The sequence below is a fragment of the Ciconia boyciana genome, chromosome 27 (assembly GCF_034638445.1).
Source record: "Ciconia boyciana chromosome 27, ASM3463844v1, whole genome shotgun sequence".
NCBI lineage: Eukaryota > Metazoa > Chordata > Aves > Ciconiiformes > Ciconiidae > Ciconia > Ciconia boyciana.
In genome coordinates this window covers 251,832-274,672 of record NC_132960.1, presented here as the reverse complement: position 1 = coordinate 274,672, position 22,841 = coordinate 251,832, and the positions used below count along the sequence as shown (strand labels likewise).

General features: G+C 62.5%; 1 protein-coding gene across 4 annotated transcripts in view; it reads left to right on the top strand.

The window, feature by feature from the left end:
• Positions 1–22,841, top strand: part of LRP1 (LDL receptor related protein 1) — a 93,111-nt gene that overhangs the window by 43,639 nt on the left and 26,631 nt on the right. For all 4 annotated transcript variants that reach the window (XR_012039796.1, XM_072847425.1, XM_072847424.1 and 1 more), the window contains 31 exons: positions 637–799; positions 2,634–2,856; positions 3,179–3,368; positions 4,808–4,951; positions 5,314–5,550; positions 6,140–6,320; positions 6,791–7,013; positions 7,270–7,459; positions 7,936–8,061; positions 8,724–8,864; positions 9,182–9,307; positions 9,571–9,687; positions 9,834–9,914; positions 12,074–12,241; positions 12,625–12,807; positions 13,002–13,202; positions 13,290–13,535; positions 13,842–14,039; positions 14,523–14,727; positions 14,892–15,056; positions 15,443–15,687; positions 16,012–16,143; positions 16,256–16,483; positions 16,660–16,834; positions 17,418–17,512; positions 17,762–17,911; positions 18,148–18,288; positions 18,584–18,712; positions 21,541–21,672; positions 21,904–22,038; positions 22,125–22,254. Coding sequence is in view for 3 of the 4 variants with exons in the window: in XM_072847425.1 (XP_072703526.1) it covers positions 637–799; positions 2,634–2,856; positions 3,179–3,368; positions 4,808–4,951; positions 5,314–5,550; positions 6,140–6,320; positions 6,791–7,013; positions 7,270–7,459; positions 7,936–8,061; positions 8,724–8,864; positions 9,182–9,307; positions 9,571–9,687; positions 9,834–9,914; positions 12,074–12,241; positions 12,625–12,807; positions 13,002–13,202; positions 13,290–13,535; positions 13,842–14,039; positions 14,523–14,727; positions 14,892–15,056; positions 15,443–15,687; positions 16,012–16,143; positions 16,256–16,483; positions 16,660–16,834; positions 17,418–17,512; positions 17,762–17,911; positions 18,148–18,288; positions 18,584–18,712; positions 21,541–21,672; positions 21,904–22,038; positions 22,125–22,254 (5,200 nt within the window). In the remaining variant the exon portion in view is untranslated. The remainder of the gene's footprint in view (positions 1–636; positions 800–2,633; positions 2,857–3,178; positions 3,369–4,807; positions 4,952–5,313; positions 5,551–6,139; positions 6,321–6,790; positions 7,014–7,269; positions 7,460–7,935; positions 8,062–8,723; positions 8,865–9,181; positions 9,308–9,570; positions 9,688–9,833; positions 9,915–12,073; positions 12,242–12,624; positions 12,808–13,001; positions 13,203–13,289; positions 13,536–13,841; positions 14,040–14,522; positions 14,728–14,891; positions 15,057–15,442; positions 15,688–16,011; positions 16,144–16,255; positions 16,484–16,659; positions 16,835–17,417; positions 17,513–17,761; positions 17,912–18,147; positions 18,289–18,583; positions 18,713–21,540; positions 21,673–21,903; positions 22,039–22,124; positions 22,255–22,841) is intronic.

Genomic DNA, 22,841 nt, shown 5'->3' with positions numbered 1-22,841 from the left:
CTGCGTGCCAGATGCCGTCTCTCACCTGCTTCAGGGCTCGGGGCGTCCCTGCGGCTCGGGATTAGCACTGCCCGCTCTGCCCGTGCTGCCTCACCTGAGCGGGTCTCTGCCTGCAGCCCCTGGCTGCTGCGGTCCCTCCCCGCGCTGCCATGAGCGTGGGCTCAGCAGACGTTTGCCGTCCCAGTGCTGCCGTTTGAGCTTCTTCCCCTTCTGTGCTACTTGGCTCTCCGGGAACCGGCTTTGCCTCCTCTCTCCTCCAGTGCCCACCTTGCAGAGCCTTCCCCTTGCTCGGGCCAGTGTTCCTGCGGGATGCTTTCCCGGATGTGTGTGGTGTCTCCAACAGCGTTGCTGCTTGCAGCTGGGCTGCCCGGGGGGGCGGCAGGTCCCGTCTCCCTCGGGAGGAGAGGGTGGGTTGCTGTGTCGATCCACGTGGGGTGACCAGGGCCAGGTCCCTGGTGCGGTGCAGATCACAGCTCCTTCGTGGCTCACACGGCCTTGCTCCTCAGCTACGTTTGTGCTTGAGATGCCTGGGGGGCTGGGAAGTGGTCGGAGGCCCTGTGCATAGGCATGCGTGGGGCTCCTGGCTCCCTCCCTCCCTGCCTAACCGCTCCTCACCCCCCCTCTCCCATGGCCTAGATGTGGAGCAGATGGCTATTGACTGGCTCACGGGCAACTTCTACTTTGTGGATGACATCGATGACAGGATCTTTGTCTGCAACAAGAATGGCGTCACCTGCGTCACGCTGCTGGACCTGGAACTGTACAACCCCAAGGGGATAGCACTGGACCCAGCTATGGGGTAAGAGTCCTGCTTGGGGGTGGGAGGGCTCAGCATTGCTGCCTGGACCTACACCATCGATTTGGGGAGGTGGAGCAAGCCAGGAGGGCCCAGCTGCTGCAGTCAAGTGGGGTGGCAGGGGTGCTGCTGGAGAAGTGATTTCCCTGCCTGCGAGGGCCTCTCTGGGCTTTAGCAACGAGTGAATTGCTGCGTTTTCTTTCCTTCAGCTGAGACTGGGACCACGCGCTGTAGGGTAGTTGTGGCATTTTAAGCAGCCCACTGGTACCAGCCAGTTTTGGAGGAGATGAAGGTTTGGTCCTTAGGGGTGGGTCAGAGCAGCCTGAGCCTCTGCTCAGCTGGCACTGCACTGGAGACAGGTGCTGATGTGGGAGCAGAGCCGGACCGGTGCGGCACTGGGGAACATCAGCATCCGAACCTGGGTCTTCTGATTAACCGTTCCTGGTGACAGCTGGCAAGCGTGTGGTCCTTCCCTCTGGGGCTGGTGGATTCTCCTGTACCTGTGTGCCCATGTCCAGAAGCCCCTCTCTGGAGGGACGCTTCCCGCTCCGCCTGCCCTGGGCAGCGGCTTTGCTGGTGCTCGGTCCTGCAGGATGGACCTGGCTAGGCTCAGGTCAAGCAGCTGCTTCCAGCTTGTGGCTGCATGGTTACAGCTTTGCACTGGCTTTTGGGAACCGAAACAGTCAGATACTTGCACGGATTGAGCAGCTCCGCTTGTGCCTATTTATACAGGGTGCTGTGGTTAGATGGCAACTCTCAGGCAGCTGTCTTTTGCAAAATACCCTGCATGGGGAAGCTGGGATGTTGAATCATCAGAGCGGCTCAGGGCGTGCGTGGCAGCTGCTGGACCCCGGGAGTGGGGAGCTGGCATGGCTGAGGCCACGGGGGGCAGAGCAGAGTGGCGTGCGAGGTCCCACCGACTGCTTTCTGCGAGTACGGTCTGGCTGCGGGGCACGCATGCAGGGGAGATCCCGCTCCCTGGCAGGGAAGTCTGTCGGCGTGCGAGCACGAGCACGGTCTGCCTAACCCGACGGTGGGCTCCGTCCGAGGGTGCTCACCTGTGCGTGCTGCAGCATCCTAGTGAAGCCAGTAAAGAGGACATCTCCCCGCTCACCTGATGCTTTCCAGATGGGTGCTTTTATCCTTGCCTGGATGAAGAGAGCTGATGTTATTGAGCAGAAAATCTGAAGTATTTTTAATAAATAAATAAATATCGCACGGCAGCCTGGAGAGAGACTTCTGGCCTCGAACAGGGAAGGCGCATACAAGCCCCACGGGCGAGTGAGTTAAAGTCTCTTGGGCTCTGCAGCAGAGACCCAGCACGGCTTGGGCGTTCAGGGTGGTGGTGCCGAGCCCTGGCTTTGGGCTGTGCCTTGTCTGGGAAGCGCTGTGCCAGGAGCTGCCGTCGCAGGTAGGACAGCTCTCAGGCGCACAGCACACGGGCAAATGCATCAGGTTGTGTTTTAAGATGTCAGCTGGTGGAGGGCACTGGACCTCTTCCTGGTGACACCAGCAAATCTGGGTTCAAGCTTTTGTCTGCCTGTCTCAGCATCAGCTGCCCAGGTTGCTGCGGCTCCTCTGAGCTGCCCCTGCTGCCGCGCCTGGCAGCGGATGCAGGCAGGTGCTGCCAGCCCTTGGCATGGCTGGGCCGCGCAGGCAGTGAGAAGCTCCCCTGGGCCGGCCCCGACTGGGAGCTGCTGTCGTGGACCGCAGCCACCCCCGTGTCCATGGGGTCAAGCCCGTGTCTGCAGGCGTGAGCGTGCGCCATCTGTGTCCTCTCTCTGGGTCGAACGTGACATCCAGGCTCTGAGCTCCCGCATTTGCCCTTCTCATGCAGCAAAGTGTTCTTCACCGACTACGGGCAGATCCCCAAGGTGGAGCGCTGCGACATGGACGGACAGAACCGCACCAAGCTGGTGGACAGCAAGATCGTCTTCCCTCACGGCATCACCTTGGACTTGGTGAACCGGCTGGTGTACTGGGCTGACGCCTACCTGGACTATATTGAGGTGGTGGACTACGAAGGCAAGAACAGGCATACCATCATCCAGGGCATCCTGGTGAGTGGGGCCAGAGGGAGGTCGGGGTCGGGGGGGGCCTTATGGCAGAGTGTGCTAGAGGCATGTCTGAGCTTAGCCTGCTGGGAGGCACTGGTCCACAGGCGTGGCTTTGCTGGTCCAGCAAAGAAAAGGTGCGAGCCGCTGAACACCAACTGGTCCTGCAGCACCCGCCTGCCAAGCCCAATCTCATGCCCTAAATGAGGCAGGGGTGAGAGCTGTGGGGCGGGATCAGGGCAGGGATCAGCGGCTTCGCACGCCTTGAAGCCAGGGTTCTCACGTGTCCTCCTAAATTCCTCGTGGATGCCTGCACGGTGCCTTCCAGATTGAACACCTCTACGGGCTAACCGTCTTCGAGAACTACCTCTATGCCACCAACTCTGACAATGCCAACGCCCAGCAGAAAACCAGCGTCATCCGGGTCAACCGCTTCAACAGCACCGAGTACCAGGTGGTGACGCGGGTGGACAAGGGGGGAGCACTGCACATCTACCACCAACGGCGCCAGCCCACAGGTGGGACCCCGGCCTGGGAAAAGCAGCTTCTTGGACCCCAAAGGCTGGGTGGTGATGGGGACAGGTTGCACCTTCTGAATTCCCTCTCCTAATGGGGCCAGACACCCAGGACAGGTTCACTTGCCCCAGGAGCCTCCGTCGGTAGCACCCTGTGGCCCCGAGGAGCCGTGCTCAGCCTGGCCCTGGCCCTGCTGAAACGCCTCCAGCTCCCCCCCCTCCCCGTGAGTTCTCTGCGCCTGGGCAGGCAGCCGGCAGCAGGAGCCTCGTTGCGGGGCAGCAGCAATGTGGAGGGCGATGCTGGAGCCTGCCCGGGGGTGCCGAGTGCCAGGCAGGCTGACATGCGCCGGCCCAGGGACAGGGATGGACGAGCCAGCTGCCTGGCTGTGGTCCGCAGGGACTCCTGGAGCTGCTGTCCCACTGCCAGTGCTCCTCGGCCAGGGGCTTGCATGGGATTCCTGCTCCCCAGGCAGCTGCGGGGCTGGCCTCTCGCTGGGCTGCTGCACACCCTGGGGTGCCCCGGCTCCCGCTGTCGCTCCGTCTCCTCCTGTGGGAGACATGGCAGCCGTCCCTGCAGGCTTGGGCAGCTGCACCGTGTGGTTGATCAATCACGTCTTGCTGGAGAGTGCAGGGACATTGGAGCAGATGCGGCATCTTGAAATATTAATGGCTCGCTTTTGCGGTGCCACATGCTGTCGGTCCCCGCTGCTGTTGTGTTTGCCCTTTGACTGGGGCTGTGCACTCCTGGGCACCAAGGGATTTCAAGGGAGTTGAAAGGCTTCGGAGCTGCAGGCGCCATCCCCTCCCTGCATCCGTCCCTGTCTGCTTGCTCCACCCCCAGTACCTTCCTGCAGTTAATCAATTTACTCATTTAAAATCCTCTTAGTGTCCGCAGCCTGCTTGGCATTTTCCAGAATATAAAAATAATCAGGAGATTTTCAAGTGGTGAAGGACTATGATTGAGGGGGCTCTCTGGGCCGGTGCTGGCTGTCCCCGCGCCGGGGCTCATCCTGCCAGCGCTGTCGGCAGAGCAGCTGGGCAGCCCTGCTCTCGCCGTGGCCTGTGAGGGATGTCGTGGCAGGACGGAGGCAGTGTGGCCCAGCGGCTCTGGCAGTGTGCTGGGACATGCCGTACTGGTTTCTGCTCTGCAGCAATCCTGCATCTTGGGCGGGTCCTTTCCCATCTCTGCGTTGTCTGTCCTGCGCAATGCTCAGCCCCTGGCTGACTGGCTGGGAGCTCCAGGGGAAGGAGCTCCCCTAAAGCCTGGAGAGCTGTAGTCGGGCCGGCAGCACCCACGAGACCGTCTCCGCATCCCTGCGGTTGCAGACTAGTGTCCCCTGCCTGCCCGTGCTTCCTGACCAGCGTGGACCTGTGGCTGGGCAGGACACCTCTGTGCTGCTCTGGTTGCCTCCGGCTGCTGGAGCCCGTGCTCTGTGTTGCAGTGAGGAGCCATGCCTGCGAGCCGGGTCAGTTCGGCAAGCCGGGGGGCTGCTCGGATATCTGCCTCCTCGGGAACAGCCACAAGACGCGAACCTGCCGGTGCCGCTCCGGGTTCAGCCTGGGCAGCGATGGGAAGTCCTGCAAAAGTGAGTCCTGGCCCTCTCTGGAGAGCTGTGGGGGGCGAGGGGGCCAGCGGCCACCCCTCTCTGTGAGGGACTGGGGTGGGCAGAGGTGCTTGTGCCAGACGATTGGGTCAAGCAGAGCTTTTCAATTCCTTCCCTCCCAGTTGCAAACACCCCTTTCTTTCCTGGCCTAAGCTGTGGGCTGCCTGCTGGGCTCTGCAGTCCCTGCAGACCTGCTGGGTGCAGGGGCAGGTTGCTGCCTCCTCCTGGCCTCTGTGGCGTAGCTGCGACGCTGTGAAAGCCCCAGTGCCATGTGCATCAGGCTGCCCACCCCCAGCGCTGCCCTGGCCTGGCTGGTGGTGATGGCTCTCCCCGTCTCTCTGCAGAGCCCGAGCATGAGCTGTTCCTGGTGTATGGGAAGGGGCGTCCAGGCATCATCCGCGGGATGGACATGGGAGCCAAGGTGCCAGACGAGCACATGATCCCCATCGAGAACCTCATGAACCCCCGAGCGTTGGACTTCCATGCTGAGACCGGCTTCATCTACTTTGCTGACACCACCAGCTACCTCATCGGGCGCCAGAAGATTGATGGCACGGAGCGAGAGACCATCCTGAAGGACGGTGCGTGGCTGATGGGCCCAGCCTGGTCCCTCCCCAGCACAGTCATCCTCCAGGAGCCGGCAGCAGTGGCCATCAGTGCATTTCCTCACATAATGGCAGCGCTTCTGCCCTCTCCCTTGGTTCTTTGACCCTTAAAACTAAGGTTTGAAGCTGCTATTTGGGTTTATCCGTAGACTGCTATTGAGAGACAGATACAGAACACGTGCCCCAGCAGAGGCAGGTGAGGGACCCCTGTCCCTGGACGTCCCCCTTCTGCCCAAGCTGGCCCACCCCAGTCAGTCAGTGTCCCGGGGGCTCAGTGTGGTGGCCGATCCATCCCCATGCTGCCAGCTGAGTACATTTGCATTGCCTTGGGGCAAACCAGCTGAGGACGCTCCTGAATTCGCCTTTCTCCAGCCCAGGCTCCCTATGGCTGCTGTACCTCTGGGGGAGCTGCCTGCACTGGGGCAGGTCGTTCCCTGTCGGTTTGAGTTGGGACTGGGTGGTGCCAAACACACCATGAATCATACGGGGCTGTCGCTTCCACTTCTTGTCTTCCCGCTGCTGCGCAGCCCTGGTGATGAGCGCCTGCTCCTGCTCTTCCCCAAAGGTATCCACAATGTGGAAGGGATCGCCGTGGACTGGATGGGGAACAACCTGTACTGGACTGACGATGGCCCCAAAAAGACCATCAGCGTGGCTCGGCTGGAGAAGGCTGCCCAGACTCGGAAGACACTGATCGAGGGGAAGATGACCCACCCCCGAGCGATCGTGGTGGACCCCCTGAACGGGTGCGGGTGCCTGGGTGGGCAGGGCTGGCTCGCGGGAGGGCATGGCCGCTCCTGCCTGCAGCAGGGACCGGCAGAGCTGGCGATTGTCCCCAGCTCCGCGTGTCTCGCGGGTGCCCCGCTGTGTCTCTGAGCATTCGTGGTGGCTCCCGAGCTGTGACAGCGGGGCCAGGCGGGGCAGCAGCTCCAGCCGAGGTGATGGCAGCAGCTCTGCACTGCGCGGCAGCTTCAGCCTCGGCTCGGCGGCACTGGCGTGGCCAGGAGGACCATCGGGCCGTTGTGTTGGGCTGGGGCCTGGCTGTAGGCGCAGGGCAGCAGGACCTCCCCACTGCTTTGTGTCAGCTGCTCTGCGAGCAGCCGGAGGGTTCACGCCTGGTTTGGTGGAGGCAGAGCCGGTCACTCTTCAGATCAGTGGTGGGGTGGACTCCGAGCCCAGCTCGTCTGCCTCTGTAACAGCTTAGCGTCTGTGGCAGGTGGATGTACTGGACGGACTGGGAGGAGGATCCCAAGGACAGCAAGAGGGGCAAGATAGAGAGAGCCTGGATGGACGGTTCCAACCGCAACATCTTCATCACCTCCAAGACCGTCCTGTGGCCCAACGGGCTGAGCCTGGACATCCCGGCCAAGATCCTCTACTGGGTGGATGCTTTCTATGACCGCATCGAGATGGTCTACCTCAATGGCACCGAGCGGAAGGCAAGTAGAGGCCCCATGGGCTCTTGGATGCTAATCGTCCCTGAGCTGGGGCTGCAGGCAGCTGAGCCATTGCCTTGGCTGGCTGCATCCGCTGCGGGTCTGCTCAGTGGGTGGCTGGCCATGTTCAGCCATGCTCCCCTGCTGCCTCTCCCCTCCTTTCCCTTTCCTCCGTCCCTTGCCCTGACCCGCCATGGGGGGTTTCCCCGGGCACCCGTCCCAGCTAACGACGGGCCTCTCTGCCTCCCTGCGCCCGCAGATCGTGTACGAGGGACCTGAGCTGAATCACGCCTTCGGGCTGTGCCACTACAGCAGCTTCCTCTTCTGGACCGAGTACCGCAGTGGCAGCATCTACCGGCTGGACCAGGCCTCCAAGGTGGTGAGCCTGCTCCGGAACGAGCGCCCGCCCATCTTCGAGATCCGGATGTACGACGCGCAGCAGCAGCAAGGTGCTGGGGCCACCTCTGCCTGGCACCACGGGGACCTGCCGTGCATGAGGGAACGGGGGAGCTGGAAGAGGGATGGGACTGAGGACTGGGGGCTGAGGAAGTGCCCCGCCTAAGCAGCCCCTCACCTCTTTTTGCTTCCTTTTGGCCATATCCCTGCTTGTCTGTCCATCCCCATGCACCCTGTCTTTCTCTCCATACACCCTGCTATCACTCATCCCCTGCCCTTCCAGCCTTTCCTCTCTTTCTCCCTCTCCTTCCCTGCCAGGCTTCCTGGCTAGTTCAGCCAGGCTCTGTGTCCCCTGAAGGGTCCCCACTGCCTTGCATGGCCTGATAAACTGGGGTCTCCAGCTGGGTTCCAACTGCGGAGCCTGTTGAGGGAGCCCAGGGGGCCGGGGGCACCCAGCAGCCCCCCTGGGTCAGCAGGGTTCCCTGAGCGCTGAAGGCCCCTTCTCCTCACCCCTGCCTTGCCTCTGCAGTGGGCTCCAACAAGTGCCGTGTAAACAATGGTGGCTGCAGCAGCTTGTGCCTGGCCACCCCCCGGGGCCGTCAGTGTGCCTGTGCTGAGGACCAGATCCTGGGATCGGACTCCGTCACCTGCCAGGGTAGGTGGCCTTGGGGCCTGGCCTCTGGTGGGGACCCCCTTTCCCCAAGGGCTGGGTGGGGACGTGGGGTCTGCGGCTCTGCTCTGGCACATCGGCAGTGATGCCTCACGTGGTGGGGGGCTGGCCCAGAGCTCGGGGAGGTGGGTGCTCCCTGCACCCATAGGAGCCTGCAGATGAGTCACGTTACCGGCTCAGGTTCCTCCTCTTGCACGAGGGCAGCAGGACAGCCACCTGCCTGGGGCAGCGGGTGGAAGTCCGTGGTGGAGATCGCTGCGCTGAAGCCATGGGGCTGCGTCTGACACTGCCCGCACGGTCGGGGCAGGCTCGCTCTGCTGCCAGCGTGGGGGAGAGCCAGGCTCAGGGTTGGGAGTCTGGGTGGTACGGTGCTTTGCTGGCTTAAATGAGAGGGGCAAAGCTCTGCTGGCACAGCCTGTGCATGCAGGCTGAGCTAGGGTCTCTCCCCCTCGATTGTGGGCTGCACCTTCTCGTTTCGTGCTCAGGAGCTGGTGCATGTGGGCATGAGCGTCTGTGTACGCTCTCAGGGCTGCTGGGCAGTCGCGTAGACGTCCTGCCAGCCTGGGGACACAGGACTGCCCTTGCTGCTGCCCTGCACTTGGTCACTTGGTTAAAACGATCCCCTCCCTTTGCTTTTCCCTTGCCAGCCAACCCGTCCTACATCCCCCCTCCGCAGTGCCAGCCCGGGGAGTTTGCCTGCAAGAACAACCGCTGCATCCAGGAGCGTTGGAAATGCGATGGGGACAACGACTGCCTGGACAATAGTGATGAAGCCCCTGAGCTCTGCCGTGCGTAGCCACCTCCTGTGCGGTGGGATAGCGGTTTACATGCTCCTGGGGTGGCAGGATTTGGGCTAAGCTTCCCCTAGATGTGGGGCCAGTGACTGGGACAGCGTCAGGCAGCCAGGACCCTTGCATCCCCTTCCCAGCTCTAGGAGGGGAGCGGGCTTGAGCAGTTGAGGGGGGAAGTGGTGATTAGGATCCTGGATCTCCAGTTTGTCTGAGGCTCCCTGCCCTTTTCTCTCATTTTTTCCCTCCACCAGACGTGGAGGAGGAATGGGGTGGGATGGAGAAGGGCAGGTCCTGAGCGTGTGTCTCCCCTGCAGACCAGCACACCTGCCCCTCGGACCGTTTCAAGTGCAAGAATAACCGCTGCATCCCCAACCGCTGGCTCTGCGATGGGGACAACGACTGCGGGAACAATGAGGATGAGTCCAACTCCACCTGCTCGGGTGAGGAGCCTGTCTTGTCCTCAGGGAACAGAGGGAGAGCTTGCACTGCTGTGCTGAGCCGCAGCCTTCGCTGTTCCCTGCACCCTGCAGGGCTGAGGCCTGGGTTTCAGGGCCTCGCACGTCCCTGCTGCCCACCTTGCAGCTAGTTTGGCTTCTGTGCCTGTGCCTCACAGGAGCCCCCAGGGCGTTTGTTCCCCGCCTTTCCCCCAGCAAAGCAAGGCACCGCCAGCTACTAAAGCTCTGTCTGTCTCTCCCTGGGTCAGCTCGGACCTGCTCGCCCAACCAGTTCTCCTGTGCCAGCGGGCGCTGCATCCCCATCTCCTGGACGTGTGACCTGGACGATGACTGTGGGGACCGCTCCGATGAGTCTGCCTCGTGCGGTGAGCTGGGGCGGGGAGCACAGGGCTCTTTGGGGGAGTGCTGCTCCTCACTCCACCATGGGGCAGAGGCACTGGTAGGGCCGGGCATGCGGATTGGGGCACAGGGTGTATCCCCCACACTGATCGTGCCTCTGCCTCCTCTGCAGCCTACCCGACCTGCTTTCCCTTGACGCAGTTCACCTGCAACAACGGGCGCTGCATAAACATCAACTGGCGGTGTGACAACGGTAAGGGCCACAGCCCCGCAGCTGCCAAGGGGGGCGCAACCGGGGACGGTGAGATCAGACACAGGGGTGCCAGCCTGGCAGGGGGCCCTGTTCCTGCCAGGGCCACTTCTCAGCCTTGTGCTAAACAGCAGAGCCCAAGCCCTGAAGGGAGGAGGCATTAGCTGAAGCTGTAAGCACATCCTGCAGCACCGAGACCCACATTTTCCTTGGCTGCCCTTGGGGGAGCATGTGTTGCAGGAACAGCCTGGCAGGGATCATTTCAGCAGACCTTGGTGTTCTTTGCAAGGTGGCCAAAACTCTGCCCCAGTGCTTGAGATGAGCATGGAGTGGCCTGTGCTGCTGGCAGGGCTGAGCCAGGTCCCGTAGCCTCGGGGAAAGCAGGAGAGGTCTCCCAGCAAGCCCAGGTCTGGCCTCGGATCTGTTTCCAGGGCCAGGCCTGGGAGAGAGTGTTTGCCTCAAGGCTGCTTTCCTTCCCCACAGGTTTATTTCAGTCTTCGTAGCAGCTCTGCATCATTAGGTTTAATTAGTGGCTTCAGAGCAAGCGAGGCACGTTCGGAGCTGCAGAGTGCACGTGCCGGTGCAGGGGGTTAGCGGGGAGCTGTGGGTGCAGGTCTTTCCCTGGGGTCTTCCTGAGCAAGTGGCCTCTTCCTTCTGGGACAGCCCCAGCTCTGAGCCGTTGCCGCCAAGGGACGGTCTCTTTTCCCGGGGATCCACCAGTGTTGGCAGCCAGGCGCACGCAAAAGCCACGGCCTTGGCGTGGAGCACCTCCGTGCAGCCAAGGGCCTCGCCAGGCACCCATGGGACAGGAGCTGCAGCGACGAGGGGCTCCCAGCCCAGCTGCCCCGGGCTCCCCCAGCACCCTCTGCTGCTTCTGATCTCACCTCCCAGGCCGCTCGGTGTGCCTGCGCAGCCTCTGTGTGTCCCTCTCCATGTCGATGTTCGCGTCCTGGCGTCAAGTGTGTTTTTGTGCTGCTTTCTGTGCGTGTGCCGTGTTGTGTTGTTTTGTTTGTCATTGTGCCCACTCTCCTGTCTGGTTGGTTCTGTGTTTCAGAAAAAGATTGTGGGGATGGCTCTGACGAAAAGAACTGTCCAAAGCCTACCGGTTAGTGCATAGATCAACATGCACCAGACTCCCAACCTGGCCCCACACAACCCCCAAACCTGCCCCCTCCGGAGTGCTGCGAGCCCCGTGGGCTGCTTCTCCAGACACTGGCAATGCCCCCCACTCTCTGGCAATGCCCCCTGCACTCCCGCAGCGGGAGGGATGTGCCAGGTGCTGGGGAGCGAAGTCCCTCCCGGCTCAGCGAGTGGAGTTGCTCAGGAAGCTCCTGTTGGTGGGAGCCTGGAGAGGTCGGGTCTGCAGCTGCAGGAGCTGAGCTGCTGGTGAAGCTACGCGTCAGCCGTCAGTGCCATTGTCCTTGTGCCTGTCATGAGCCCCCCATGTGGGGGAAGACAGAGGCACGGGGGGACAAGGGCCCTTTTACCAAGCTCAGGTGGGGCATCCGCAGCAGAGCAGAGCCCTGTGGTGGTTCCGGCAAGCCGGGCCAGCCCCGTGCCCTGTGCTGGCACCAGCAGGGCAAGCAGAGGGGCTGCATTGCCAGTGTCGCAACACCGTCAGGCTAAATCTCCCCCTGCCCGTCAGCAGGCGATGGGGTTTCCTCCAGGCAAGCTGACACCCCCCAATTGGCCATACCAGCCCATCTCCCCCTGGATGTGCCCTGTAGAGGAGTGTACTGTCCCCCCAGCTCCGCTCCCCCTCCAGAGCGGAGCGGCCCCCTTGGTGCTGGGTGCCCTCCCAGCCTCCCCAGGTACATGGCTGATCTATGCAGTTTCTGTGTTTCATTTTCTTTGTGTGCTGCTGGTGCTGTGGCCGCGCCTGGCAAGCGTGTCGGGGGGCGGGAGGGCCGGGGGCCGGGGGCTCTCCATTCAGCCCGGCCTCTCCTGCGGGGGTCCCACCGCCAGCAGCAAGGGGCTGCCCGTTGCCCCACGTCCTGTCTGCCGGCGTGGTCCATCCGATCCCTGTTGTTCCCCGCTTCCCCCGGCAGCCTCCTCTGGCGGGGGGTCTCTGCCTTCATCCCTCCTGCCGTGCCTCCACCAGCCCTCCTGGCCGGCTGGCCGGGCACTCTCTGAGCCCCTTCCCACTCCCCTTCCCTCTCCAGACAACGACTGCGGGGACAACAGTGACGAGGCAGGCTGCAGCCACTCCTGCTCCAGCAACCAGTTCAAGTGCAACAGCGGGCGCTGCATCCCTGTGCACTGGACCTGTGATGGGGACAACGACTGTGGGGACTACAGCGACGAGACTCACGCCAACTGCACCAACCAGGGTGAGCCCCAGGTCGTAGTGGGGCCGGGCTGGCCCTGTGCTGCTGCTTGGTGTCCTCCCCTGGGTCCTGCTCTGGGAGGGAGCGAGCGGACGATGGGGGAGGTGAGCGTGGCATATGGACCCTCCTGGGCATCAGCTCTGCTGCCATCCTGCCTGGAGAGCCAAAAGCCCCCCAAGCAGAGCCCCCTGCTTCCAGGCAGGGAATCTTGCAGCCTCCTCTGCCCATCCTGGGTGCCCAGATAGCCCCCTCCTGCACCTCTGGGTGCCCCCAGCCCGGGCTGAGTGCCCAGTCCTCCTCCCGCCCCCTGAGCCCACCCAGTTCCTGCCCGGTTCCCAGCTCCTCAGGGCGAAGGCAGTGACTGGGTGCGCGTGCCCTCCCACCAGCCACACGCCCACCCGGGGGCTGCCACACTGACGAGTTCCAGTGCCGGCTGGACGGGCTTTGCATCCCCATGCGCTGGCGCTGCGACGGCGACACGGACTGCATGGACTCCAGTGATGAGAAGAACTGCGAGGGCGTCACCCATGTCTGCGACCCCAACGTCAAGTTTGGCTGCAAGGACTCAGGTGAGAGCAGGGGAGGAAGGAACTGCTGCCCCCTCTGACCTGGGGAAGGGACTGGGACCTGCCTCGGCTCAGTGGGGATGGGGACGGGGGAGGCGGTGGAGGGACACCAGCTCTGGGGCAGCTGGGACCCCGAGTGCCTGAAATAACGTCTCCTCTGTGTCTGGTCTGCCCCCTCCTTGCTCCCCGCTCGGCAGCCCGCTGCATCAGCAAGGCCTGGGTCTGTGACGGGGACAGCGACTGTGAGGACAACTCGGACGAGGAGAACTGCGAGTCCCTGGTGTGCAAACCTCCCTCCCACACCTGTGCCAACAACACCTCCATCTGCCTCCCCCCCGAGAAGCTCTGCGATGGCTCCGATGACTGTGGGGACGGCTCTGATGAGGGCGAGCTTTGCGGTGAGTGCGGAGCTGGGCGCCGGGACATGGGGTCTCCCCTGATGGGGAGTGGGATGAGGACCTGATGAGTGCATCCTCTCTCCGCAGACCAGTGCTCCCTGAACAATGGTGGCTGCAGCCACAACTGCACCGTTGCCCCCGGCGAGGGCATCGTCTGCTCCTGTCCCCTGGGGATGGAGCTGGGCTCAGACAACAAGACCTGCCAGATCCAGAGCTACTGTGCCAAGCACCTCAAGTGTAGCCAGAAGTGCGAGCAGGACAAGTACAACGTCAAGTGCTCCTGCTACGAGGGCTGGATGCTGGAGCCTGATGGCGAGAGCTGCCGCAGCCTGGGTGCGTGCGGGTGGGCTGCAGGGGCTGGCAGCATTGCCCCAGCTGCCTGTGATGGGGGTTGTCCTCCTCCCACTCTCGGAGGCAGCAGCAGCAGCGGAGCTGAGGACCGTGCTGATGGGCACGGCCGGGTCCTGGGGGGGATCTGCCTGCCGACAGTGAACCCCTTGCTGTCCCCACCTGGCACAAGCAGCCCTTTACGGTGCAGGGGTGTGGGTGGCCCTGTAGCCGGGGCTGGGGCCAGGAGCCAGGGAGACTTTCCCCCTGCCTTGTCTGTGTCCCCTCCTGACCCTGCCCTGCTTTCCCCAGACCCCTTCAAGCCATTCATCATATTCTCCAACCGCCACGAGATCCGCCGCATTGACCTGCACCGGGGTGACTACAGTGTCCTGGTCCCCGGGCTGCGCAACACCATCGCCTTGGACTTCCATCTCAACCAGAGCTCGCTGTACTGGACTGACGTGGTGGAGGACAAAATCTACAGGGGAAAGCTGCTTGAGAATGGGGGTGTGTAGTCCTGGGGGCGTGGAGCAAGCTGGTGGGGGCCAGACGGGTGGGAGGGGAGGGGTGCGGTTCTGGGATAGGGTGCCAGCAATGAATCCTTGGCACCCCACAATGGTGTAGCCACTGGAGCTCACAGCCCCTGTAGCAATCCCGTTCCGCTCTCCAAAGTTGCTCATTAAGTAGGAGTTAATTAGCATTCTCAGCACCTCCCTAATGGTAATTGCAGCCCAGCAGCTGGGAGCACAAGGCAGGCCCCCCCATCAGTGCTGCAGAGCCGCGCGAGGGGGCACCCGCAGGGGGACTGGGAGAGCCCAGTGGCAGGACCACGGATGTGGGGCTGAGCCCTTTGGGGCTCAGGCCCCGTTTGGGGAAGAAGCGTCCCCCCGCCATCGACCCCAGTCAAGCCGGGTGGAGCTGTTCAGGACTGGGGCGGGTGGGCTGGGGAAGAGGCACCAGCCTGAGCCCTCCCTGTGCTGTGCCCCGCAGCTCTGACCAGCTTTGAGGTGGTGATACAGTACGGGCTGGCCACCCCTGAGGGGCTGGCCGTGGACTGGATCGCTGGCAACATCTACTGGGTGGAGAGCAACCTGGACCAGATCGAGGTGGCCAAGCTGGACGGCACCATGCGCACCACGCTGCTGGCTGGGGACATCGAGCATCCCCGCGCCATTGCCCTGGACCCCCGCTATGGGTAAGACAGGAGGGGACGTTGGTCACCAGGACACGGTGGCACCCTTGGGATCTTGCATGGGGAACAGGCCACAGGCTCCTGTCTGGGCGCACACCCCACTGCCGATTCAGGAGGCAGAGCTTGGTGTCCCTGTGCTGACCGTCCCCGCTCGCCGTCCCTCACAGGATCCTCTTCTGGACAGACTGGGATGCCAGCCTGCCCCGCATCGAGGCCGCCTCCATGAGCGGCGCGGGCCGGCGCACCATCCACAAGGAGACGGGCTCGGGGGGCTGGCCCAACGGGCTCACCGTCGACTACCTGGAGAAGCGCATCCTCTGGATTGATGCCAGGTAGGATCAGGACACCCATCTCTGCCCCGCACCTCCCTCTCCCCATCCTCCCCGTCCCTCCCAGCTCTGGCACCTTCCCCCTCACTCCTGTGCTGTTCTGCCATTTGACTGCTGGGCTGGGAGTGAAAGCCTTTGCTCTGTGGAGTCTGTCTGTGGCTGCAACATGTTCTGGCCTTTTGCTCTGGGTTTTCTCCTCCGCGGGGGCTCTGATCCCTGGTGTAAATCAGCAGTCGTCCTCCCCCGCAGCATTAAGCAGAGCAGAGGAGGCGGCTGCTTAGACCCTGTGGGTTGTTGCTGTTGGGTTAAAGACCTGGCCTTTGCCTGTGTCTGGTACCCCTTGCCCAGCCATCTGCCTTGCTCTCACCCCCTGTCTCTGCCGGGCACAGGTCAGACGCCATCTACTCAGCCCTGTACGATGGGACGGGGCACATCGAGGTGCTGCGGGGACACGAGTACCTGTCGCATCCCTTCGCTGTCACCCTGTATGGGGGTGAGGTCTACTGGACCGACTGGCGCACCAACACGCTGGCCAAAGCCAACAAGTGGACAGGGCACAACGTGACAGTGGTGCAGAGGACCAACACGCAGCCTTTTGACCTGCAGGTGTATCACCCCTCCCGGCAGCCCCTGGGTGAGGCCTGGGGAAGCAGAGGTGGCAGGAGGGGGCGGGGGGAGCATGGTGGGGAGATGGTGCTGGCAGTCAGCGTGTGCCCACATCCACTCGGAGCATTGCGTGGGAGCCACCGCCATGGCTGCCCCTCCTCTCTCTCTGCTGAGCCAGAGGCCTCTGCTATGGCCCTGGCCACCCAGCAAAGAAGTGTCCTGGAGCGATGAGGCTGATGGGTCAGAGCTCCTCGATGGGGCAGGCAGGGTCTGGGAGGTCTGCAACTCTCTGGGGCCTCCTGGGTCAGTGTCCCCTGGAACAGGGACGTCACTGAGTCTCACCCTTTTGCAGCTCCTAATCCCTGTGAAGCCAACGGGGGCAAAGGGCCGTGTTCCCACCTCTGCCTCATCAACTACAACCGCACGTTGTCCTGTGCCTGCCCCCACCTCATGAAACTGGACAAGGACAACATGACCTGCTATGGTAGGGGTCTGCCCAGGCTGCCCCGGGGCAGGGAGGACAAGCGGGTGCTTCGGGGCCAGCTCTGCAGACTGGGCTGAGGTCCCACAACTGCCCCTCTCATCCTTCTCCCCAGAGTTTAAGAAGTTCCTGCTGTACGCGCGGCAGATGGAGATCCGGGGTGTGGACATCGACAACCCCTACTACAACTACATCATCTCCTTCACGGTGCCCGACATCGACAACGTCACGGTGGTGGACTACGACGCCCTGGAGCAGCGCATTTACTGGTCTGATGTCCGCACCCAGACCATCAAGAGAGCCTTCATCAACGGCACTGGTGTGGAGACCGTCGTCTCTGCGGGTGGGTGTGAAGGAGCATCGCCCCGCAGAGCTGCTCCCATCAGCTCCCAGAGCGGGGCAGAGCCACCAGCCCTCCAGAGGCTTCGGCTCCATGAGATCGGCCCTTCCTCTTCATCTGAGCATCATCCCAGCCCCGTTCTCACAACTAACGAGTCTCCCTTCTCCGTTCCCTTTCAGACCTGCCCAACGCTCATGGCCTCTCTGTGGATTGGGTTTCCAGAAACCTGTTCTGGACCAGCTATGACGCCAACAAGAAGCAGATCAACGTGGCCCGGCTGGATGGCTCCTTCAAGAACGCGGTGATCCAGGGGCTGGACAAGCCTCACTGCCTGGTGGTTCACCCACTCCGGGGGTAAGTCTCTGGAGGGATGCAGTGCTGGTGGGCTTGGGGTCAGGCCAGGAGCGTCGAAGGAGGAGGTGTACGTGCAAGCATACGTGTGTGTGTGCGTGACAGCGCACATGCACAGTGGGGAAGAAAACAGCTCTCCCTATGTGTCAGCGTGTGTAGGAGGTGTGTGAGAGGAGACGGGGCCACAGCTCGGGAGCTGTGTGTCTGTTGGTGCATGCAAAGCAGCAGGCTGCGCTTCTGTACATGCACGTGTGTGCGTGAAGGAGAACAGGCTGCGGAGGATAAGTGTGCATCCACGAGCGTGTGCCAGTCTGGATGTGCATGGGGCTTTGCTGGGCAGGACTGCATGAGTGCTTGCAAACACTAAACCTCCTCCCGGCTCCCAGCACCGGAGGAGAAGAGGCCATCGGGCTGCCCGGGCTGTGCAGCGAGAGGGGAGAGGGGCCAGCAGCCTCAGCCTGGAGAGCAGGCTGGGACGGTGGGGGCTCGTGGAGCCTGGGTGGGCTGAGAGCGCAGCAGAGCTGCGTGTGGGCCATCTCGTGGGGCTGTTGGAGCCACCGTGCTCAGGGTCCCCTCACCGGTGCAGGAAGCTCTACTGGACAGATGGGGACAACATCAGCGTGGCCAACATGGATGGCAGCAACCGCACTCTCCTCTTCACCAACCAGAAAGGGCCTGTTGGTACGGACACCCCTGCGCCCCCCGGTACCACCCTGCCTTGCGGTGCCCTTGCTGGCCCTAAAAGCCTCAAGCCCCGGCTCTGGCAGCCCTGGCTCTGCGGGGGGCTGGCAGCTGGTTTGTGCTTGGTCACCCTGACCTCACATGCCCATTCTCTCCATCACCCCATCTGCTCTGCCAGTCCCATCCCACCTCCCAGATGGTGATGGTCCGTGCGTGCTGCCTGGACACTGATGGTCCCTTGCTTTCCAGGCCTGGCCATTGACTACCCAGAGAGCAAGCTGTACTGGATCAGCTCTGGCAATGGCACCATCAACAGATGCAACCTGGATGGCAGCAACCTGGAGGTGATCGAGTCCGTGAAGAGTCAGCTGAGCAAGGCGACCGCCCTGGCCATCATGGGTGAGAGCTGACAGGGTGATGGAAGCGGTTCGTGAAGCCCTTTCCCTTTCTCCTGGCCCTGCCCAAACACAGACTGCTCGTTGCAGCTGTGGAGGGGATGCTTCTCCACCAAAGGCTGAGCTCAGACCCCTTTTTCCAGGCAATCACGTGTAAATCTGTGTGGAGCCACTCCTATTTGCTGCTGGGGTGGGTGGGGATGGAGAAAGCTGCTGGATGTTCCTACCTTCTTCTCACAGGCAACAAGCTGTGGTGGGCTGACCAGGCCTCTGAGAGGATGGGCACGTGCAACAAGAAGGACGGGACGGAGGTGACGGTGCTGCGCAACAGCACCACGCTGGTGATGCACATGAAGGTGTACGACGAGAGCATCCAGCAAGGTGAGCGCGTGGCCCCGGGGCAGTGGCTCGTCAGCTCTGCCGGGGCGCCAGCAGGGCCGGAGTCTGGCCCACAGTGGCCGGGTGGCTGGCTGACCCCAACCCTTCTTGCTGGCCCAAGCCTGGCCCTTGCCCTCGCGCTAGGTCCCTGCCAGCTGGCGCAGAGCACCCGCGTCTCTTGCGGCTGCCGCGAGCGGCGCTGGCCCCGGCTGCCCCAGCCTCTCACCAGGTGCCTGCAGCCCTGGTGGCTGTGCCCTGGCCCCCAGCTGCTCCTCACCCCCCCTTCTCTCCGCGGCAGCTGGAACCAACCCCTGCAGCCTAAATAACGGCGACTGCTCGCAGCTCTGTCTCCCCACTTCTGAGACCTCCCGGTCCTGCATGTGCACCGCGGGCTACAGCCTGAAGAGCGGGCAGCAGTCCTGCGAAGGTGAGCACGCCTGTCCCCATCCTCTCACCCAAACTGCCCCCTTGGAGCAGAGAGACCCCGTGGCCTCCCCCAGCCATGCCTGCCGTGTAACGCAGCTCCGCCTGTGCCGCATGGGGCTGTGCGGCCCAACAAGGCGTGTGTGCTGGCATGGTGCGCAGCGAGCTGGTAACCGCTCGCTCTGGCTTTGTGCGGGCTCCTCCTGACTGCCCCGTGCCTCTCTGCACCCAGCAGAGCTGCGGAGGGACACTGGGGGCTGGAGGGACGCTGGGGGGCCGGAGGGGCTCGGGAGGGGCTGTAGGCTCATCCCGCAGTGAGACCCTCGCATGGGCTGTCCCTGTGAGGGGCTGGCAGCGATGAGTGCAGGCGGTGCAGGGGCACTGCCTGGGCACTGAGGGCTCTGGGTTTAGCGGGAGGAGGGGAGCAGGAATGCACGGTGGGAGCCCTCAAAGGAGAGGCGAAACCCTTGCTGTCAGTGGGTTTGGGTCACTGACTCGGCACAGTCACCGGGAACGGGGCTGGGCAGCTGGCACAGCATTTGCCCTGCAGATCCCCAGTCCCTGCCCAGTTTGCCACCGTCTCCCTCAGGAGGGAAGAGCCCCCCCCACTCCCTGGTCACTGCCAGGGCCTCTCAAAGGCTGTTTGTGTGCAAAATGTTCTTGGTGTTTTTGGAGGGGGCTGGCAGAGCTGCTGCACCATCTGGGTCAGGGCAGGGACTGAATAACAAGCGCTGCCCTGACCCAGATGTGGTGCAGAGCCTTTGCCAGCGCTCAGGGGCGGAGGCGGCTCTGGAAAGAGGCCTCGCTCGTGCCTCCCCTGTGCCCTGGCCTGGGTCAGGACCCCCTGAACAGGCTACTCCGGGGCTTGCAGCCTCCAGGGAGGTCCAGGCAGGGCCCGCTGGAACACAGCCCCTTCGCAGGGCTGAGCAGGGAAGGGCTTTGCGGCTGTTCCCTGGATTCCTGCCCCAGCCATCAGAAACCTCGTCCCTGACTATGTCTGTGCTCAGTTTAGAGTGAGTTGTTCCCTGCCCTCTTTCCACAAGGTTTGCCATTCCTTCCCCTGCCCAGTGTGGCGGTGAAAGCCATCCCATCCTGATCTCAGAGGAGTTAATAGAATCATACGATCATAGAATGGTTTGGGTTGGAAGGGACCTTAAAGATCATCCAGTTCCAACCCCCCTGCCGTGGACAGGGACACCTTCCACCAGACCAGGTTGCTCAAAGCCCCATCTAACCTGGCCTTGAACACTTCAGGGATGGGGCATCCACAGCTTCTCTGGGCAACCTGTTCCAGTGCCTCACCACCCTCATAGTGAAGAATTTCTTCCTTATATCTAATCTAAATCTACCCTCTTTCAGTTTAAAGCCATTACCCCTTGTCCTGTCACTATGTGCCCTTTTAAAAAGTCCCTCTCCAGCTTGCTTGTAGAGCCCCTTCAGGTAGTGCAAGGCTGCTGTAAGGTCTCCGCGGAGCCTTCTCTTCTCCAGGCTGAACAACCCCAACTCTCTCAGCCTGTCTTCATAGGAGAGGTGCTCCAGCCCTCTGATCATCTTGGTGGCCCTCCTCTGGACTTGCTCCGACAGGTCCATGTCCTTCTTAAGTTGGGGGCCCCAGAGCTGGACGCAGTACTCCAGGTGGGGTCTCCCGAGAGTGGAGTAGAGGGGGAGAATCACCTCCCTCGACTGCTGGTCACGCTTCTTTTGATGCGGCCCAGGAGACGGTTGGCCTGGGCTGCGAGCGCACATTGCTGGGTCATGTTCAGCTTCTCATCAACCAGTGCCCCCAAGCCCTTCTCCTCAGGGCTGCTCTCAATCCATTCTCCACCCAGCCTGTATTTGTGCTTGGGATTGCCCCGACCCATGTGCAGAACCTTGCACTTGGCCTTGTTGAACTTCATGAGGTTTGCACGGGCCCACCTCTCAAGCCTGTCAAGGCCCCTCTGGATGTCATCCCTTCCCTCCAGCGTGTCGACCGCACCACACAGCTTGGTGTCGTCATCAAACTTGCTGAGGGTGCACTCAGTCCCACTGTCCATGTTGCCGACAAAGATGTTAAACAGCGCTGGTCCCAATACCGACCCTGAGGAACGCCACTCGTCACTGGTCTCCACTTGGACATCGAGCCATTGACCGCAACTCTTTGAGTGTGACCATCCAGCCCATTCCTTATCCACCGAGTGGGCCATCCGTCAAATCCATGTCTCTGCAATTTAGAGACAAGGATGGCATGCAGGACAGTGTCAATGTCGAAAAGTGTTTTCTCCTTATGTTCATCCTGGTTAGTCCCCTCTCACGCGGGGACCCAAGTGAAGCAGGGGCATCCCTCCCTCCGAGAGAAACCACAGCGCTGCAAAGCTTTCGAAGCGTGCCACGTGCATGCTGCCCATGCAAACACGTCACCCCCCGACTGCAGCGCCGTGGGCAGGATCAGGCACTCGCCGTCCGTCAGGACTGCCTCCCCCGCCACCTCCCCAGCTGCCTGCGGAGCTGCCGTTCGTGCTGCCAGCCCACGTCTCGCATGAGTCAGCCGAGAGGTGGATGTAGGGACTGCCTGTGTGGGGATGCTTCAGGCAGCTGCACAGCCTGCTGGCAGGTCTAGCCAGTGCAGTTCAACCCTGCCCTGCCTGTCGCTCTGCTGTCCTGGGCCATCTGCCCGGGCTGGGCCTCGCAGTGCTGTTGTCATGGCAGGGTCGAGCCCTCCCACCAGCCCTGCCAGACTTGTGCTCCTCCACGGACCTGCTGTCACAGTTTCCCATGAGTTGTGGCTGTCTGTTGAAGGGACAGCGTGTGGTTTGTGGGATGCGTCTGACTGTCCCCGCATCTGTGTCGCAGGTGTTGGCTCCTTCCTCCTGTATTCGGTCCACGAGGGGATCCGTGGCATTCCCCTGGACCCCAACGACAAGTCGGATGCTCTCGTGCCCGTGTCGGGGACCTCCCTGGCTGTGGGGATCGACTTCCACGCAGGTGACATGGCGGGTGGGAGCAGGACAACAGGGCTGGAGAGGTCGGGGAGGGGGAGCACAACCTTTGGCAGTGCTCTGGCCTGGAACATCTCCCCTCGGCAGCTCTGGGTGAGGGAGGGTTTCGGGTCCTCGTGCCGGGGCCTTGGGGTGCAGCTCAGCCCAGGTCTGTGCCACCCTTGGGGTCACCCAGAGGCGGTCACTGACACCCGCTCTCCTGCCTGGCCCCTCTCAGAGAACGACACCATTTACTGGGTGGACATGGGTCTGAGCACCATTAGCCGGGCCAAGCGGGACCAGACGTGGCGGGAGGACGTGGTCACCAATGGCATTGGCCGCGTGGAGGGCATTGCCGTGGACTGGATTGCCGGTGAGATGGGGCTCCAGAGCAGGGAGGAGCGGGTGGGCAGTCGGGGAGCGAGGCTTGCGTGGGTGTTCACTGTCCCCTCTCTGCAGGAAACATCTACTGGACAGACCAGGGCTTCGATGTCATCGAGGTGGCCAGGCTGAACGGGTCCTTCCGCTACGTGGTCATCTCGCAGGGGCTGGACAAGCCACGGGCCATCACGGTCCATCCAGAGAAGGGGTGAGACACCGCACAAAGCTACCCGGAGAGGGCCATCAGCTGGGGGTGGGCACGTACTGGAGACCCCCGGCACCTTCCTGGCAGAGCCACGCAGTTTGCACGCAGTGGAGGAGGACTCGTAGGTCTCCTGCCACACCAAGGGACAGGTCCCTGCTGTCCAAACCAGCTGGGTTTAACTGCCCTTTCACTGACGGGCTGAGCTTCCTAGGAGCTCCCCGTGAATTTGTGGGTGCCAGCACCTCAGAAAATCCAAGTGGAGCCTCCCCAGACCAGCTCCAGCTTTGGACAGAGTCACAGGGAGAGGAGAGTTGTTTGGATCCAGGGAAGGATGGAGAACAGCACCTTACGTGCCTGGCACAGGGGCTGGTTTCTGTGCTGCATCCAGCTGCAATGCAGCGCTCCTTTCCCCAGCTGCAGCGTGGTCTGCAAGCATGCAGCAGCCAGGAGGCTGGCAGATCACCAGGGGTCTGGACTGAGGCCCCTGGTGTGGAGGGATGAGGGGGAGAGGTGTTTGTCCTCTGCCCCGATGGCCAAAAGGCCCAAGGATGCTGCTTCTGGCCAGCCCCATGGTCACGTCCCTGCTGTCC